This window comes from Chaetura pelagica, unplaced genomic scaffold (genome assembly GCF_000747805.2).
Source record: "Chaetura pelagica isolate M959 unplaced genomic scaffold, ChaPel_1.0 scaffold1157, whole genome shotgun sequence".
Lineage (NCBI taxonomy): Eukaryota > Metazoa > Chordata > Aves > Apodiformes > Apodidae > Chaetura > Chaetura pelagica.
In genome coordinates, this window is record NW_009953930.1 from 103,727 (window position 1) to 107,186 (window position 3,460).

Sequence of the window (3,460 nt, forward strand, 5' to 3'; positions counted from 1 at the left end):
CCCACCGGCCGCAGAAGTGCAGGATGGGGTAGGAGGTGAGGACACAGAGGATGATGAAGGCCCTGGCCAGGGCAACAGGGATGTCGTTGGAAGGGTAGGACAGCAAGACATCCTGATCCACGCCAGCTCCAAAAGTCAGGAAGCCACAGACTCCTGCCAGGAAGGGAGGAGTCAGCAGAGGGTGGGGGACAAACCTGCAGGTGGGTTGGGGGGACTAGACTTGGGTGGCTTCTAGCAGGAGGTGAATGGATGGTGCTCCCTGCCTGCTCTGTCCCTCTGCTGCCAACTGTGACCTGGGCTGTGTCACTGCCTGGCCAGCAGGACCAGGGAGAGGATTGTCCCCTCTGCTCTGGTGAGACCCCACTTGGGGACTGTGTTCAGTTATGGAGACCCCAACATAAGAAAAACGTGGAGCTCCTGGAGAGAGCCCAGAGGAGGCCACAGAGATGATCCAAGGGCTGGAGCAGCTCTGCTCTGGAGCCAGGCTGGGAGAGTTGGGGTGTTCAGTCTGGAGAAGAGAAGGCTCCAGGGAGACCTTAGAGCAGCTTCCAGGGCCTGAAGGGGCTCCAGGAAAGCTGGGGAGGGGCTTGGGACAAGGGCAGGGAGGGAGAGGACAAGGGAGAAAGGATTAAAACTGGAAGAGGGAGATTGAGGTTGGACATGAGGAGGAAATTGTTTGGTGTGAGGGTGGTGAGAGCCTGGCCCAGGTTGCCCAGGGAAGCTGTGGGTGCCCCATCCCTGGCAGTGTTGAAGGGCAGGTTGAATGGGGCTTGGAGCAGCCTGGGCTGGTGGGAGGTGTCCCTGCCCATGCAGGGGGTGGGACTGGATGATCTTGAAAGTCCCTTCCAACCCAAACTATTCCATGACCCTCTGACCAGAAGCTGCCAGCCCTCCAGAAGCTCCCAGCCCCTCTGAGGACCATCCTGCACCCCCAGAACATCCCTGCACCCCCTGGCTCACCAGTGCCCGTGTAGACGAACAGAGCGATCACCATGGCCGCCGTCACCACCGCCCCCCAGGTCTTCACCTCTGGCTGCCTCATGCTGTTGAAGACGGGCACGCTGCTGACGTGGCACTGCCAGGGGCATGGAGAGAGAGCAGGGACATGGGCTGTGCTGCAGCCACAGCCAGCCAGGTGGGACCTCCTCCCTGACATCCCCAGGAGAAGCAAAGGGTGGGACAGGCTGCCCTGGCCTGCCCAAGCCGGGGTAAAATTGATCCGTCTCCATCCAGGGGGGGTGAGATGTAAAAGCAGCCAGGGAGGGTTTTTGGATGAACAACCCAAAGGACCATTCCTGGACCATGCTGGTGTCCCCCCAGGTGTGTGGCAGGGTGGGGAGGGGAGTCCTGGGCTCATGGCCTTACCTGGAATCCAAAGCAGATGGTGGGCACAGCATTGAAGACAGCTGTCCAGGTGGAGGGGCTGGGGGGACAGAAACACCCACCATCAGCCCAAGGCCCCCCATGTCCCTACCCTGTGGCCTAGGGGTGCTCCACGATGGGCTCCCTCCTCTGCTGACCTGCCCAGTCACCCTGTACCCCCACCCAGGATGGTGTCTTTCCGTGGAGCAAGGTTTTCCCAGGGCCTGGGAAGCCCAGGGTCTGGCACGGAGATGGAACCAACCAACGTTGAGGTTGGTTTTGGAAGTTGAGGACTTTCAAAAATCTAAGGATCAGTAAAATAAGCAAGGATCTACTTGGGTAGTGCCAAAAAAACTCTTCCAGAGTTTGGCCTTAGAATTCCCACTTCTCACACTGGCTCCATAAATGTCCCCAACCCGTGACAGACAGACAAGCCACAGGGGCTGTGGTGGCCAAGGAAATAACCAGGATCATCCTAGGGGAGAGACATCCTGGCTGTTGGGTGAGACCAGGCTCGTGGGGAGCTCCAGGCCCCGTTGTGTTGGAGCCAAAAGTCAATCAGCTCTCCTCAAAACCTGCCACGGGGACCTCCAAGGGGTCTTTTTCCTCTCCTTGGCCACCTCCTCTGAAACATGCAGAGATGCAGCCCCCTCAGGAGCTCCTGGCAGCACCACACAGTGTCCCCAGGCCCAGGGATGGGACCAGATGATCTTTAAGGTCCCTTCCAACTCAAACCATTCTGTGACTGGTGAAGGATCTGTCCCCAGCCCTCCCTCCAGGCCCCCTGCCTGGCTCTGCAGAGCTGTGATGGCCACCATCAGCAGGAGGTGCCCTTGCATTCACCTGGTGGGGATCTCCACAGGGGTGAGCTCCTTGTCGGGCCAGATGTACTTGATGATGATGACTGCTGTGACATACCAGGTGCCAATCACACTCAAGGAGCTGCAGGAGGGGACAGGAGACCATCAGTGCCTTGTCTTGCCCTCTGCAAAGGTTGTTCTTCAGCCTCTCCAGCCCCATCTTCCTCCCTGCACAGCCCAAGCCACCCAGGCACTGTCACCTACTGTCCCCAGACAGTGGCCAACACAACCCTGCTGGGGTGTCTGTGCTGCTGGGAGTGCCACCCAGTCCAGGACCCTTCCTGACTCTCCTTTCTGAATGGCCAACTCCCAAGACAAGGGGACAAGGCAGTTGAAGGCCCCGCTTTCTCTGGGGAGCAGAAGAAGGGCACACGAGCCCTGGCTATGACACTGTGCCCACAGGGTGCTCAGCTTCCCCTCCCCAACTGGGGAAACTGAGGCACGGGAAGGCAGGACATCTCCAACCCCTCAGATACCAGCGCTGGAACCGCAGCGTTTCTGCTGCCCACCCCTGTGGGACCAGGCACGGGTGGGTCCTGGCAGCCCCAGCCTGGCTCCCAGCCCTGGAGGGGCTCTCTCCCTTCCCACCTGGCATATTTTTGGAAGCCGATCTCCTTGGGGATGGAGAGGGGCAGGATGAGGAGGGAGGCAGTGACGCTGATGGTGAACTTGCGGTCCGTGTACCAGCGGCTGCTCCCACCTTCCCCGGGCTCTGTCACCAGAGCAGCAATGACTGTGGGGACAAGCAAAGTGGTCAGGTTGTCCCAAACAACCCAAGGGTTATTTCCCTCCCCCCAGGGGAAACACTTACTCTTGTCCTCCTGGTCTCCGATGATGATGAGGAAGGCGATGCAGGTGCCGAAGGTGTAGACGGCGATGGCCACCTCGCAGAGGACACCAGGCACCTTCCCACACACAGCCCACACCACCTCCTGGTAGGTGCGCTCGTTGCTGGCCTGCGAGCAGTACCCCAGGATGACCAAGCCTCCAATGATGAAGATCAACATGCACTGTGTGAAGACACAGGGAGGGGACACTGAGGCGACAACGTACCCAACCGCGAGCAGCCACCCCCCTGGACGCGCAGCATCTCTGGTTCAGCTCACCCAACCGAGCTTCTTCCCAGGAGCCTGATCTTCCCCAAAGCTCCTTCTGGGGTTCCACACATCCCCACCCCTCAACCCCCCTCCCAGGGTGGGCCAGGGGGCTGTCCCCCCCCCCCACCCAAGCCTCCCACC

The 3,460-nt window shown here is 60.0% G+C and overlaps 1 protein-coding gene across 1 annotated transcript in view; it reads right to left on the minus strand.

Annotated features, from left to right (window-relative positions):
* SLC38A7 (solute carrier family 38, member 7) overlaps positions 1–3,229 on the minus strand; it is a 23,491-nt gene extending 20,262 nt beyond the window's left edge. Inside the window, exons 1-6 of the mRNA XM_010001685.1 lie at positions 3,034–3,229; positions 2,811–2,955; positions 2,206–2,304; positions 1,366–1,423; positions 961–1,075; positions 2–153 (exon numbers count right to left, since the gene is read on the minus strand). Coding sequence (XP_009999987.1) covers positions 2–153; positions 961–1,075; positions 1,366–1,423; positions 2,206–2,304; positions 2,811–2,955; positions 3,034–3,229 — 765 coding nt within the window. The remainder of the gene's footprint in view (position 1; positions 154–960; positions 1,076–1,365; positions 1,424–2,205; positions 2,305–2,810; positions 2,956–3,033) is intronic.
* Between the last annotated feature and the right edge of the window lie 231 nt (positions 3,230–3,460).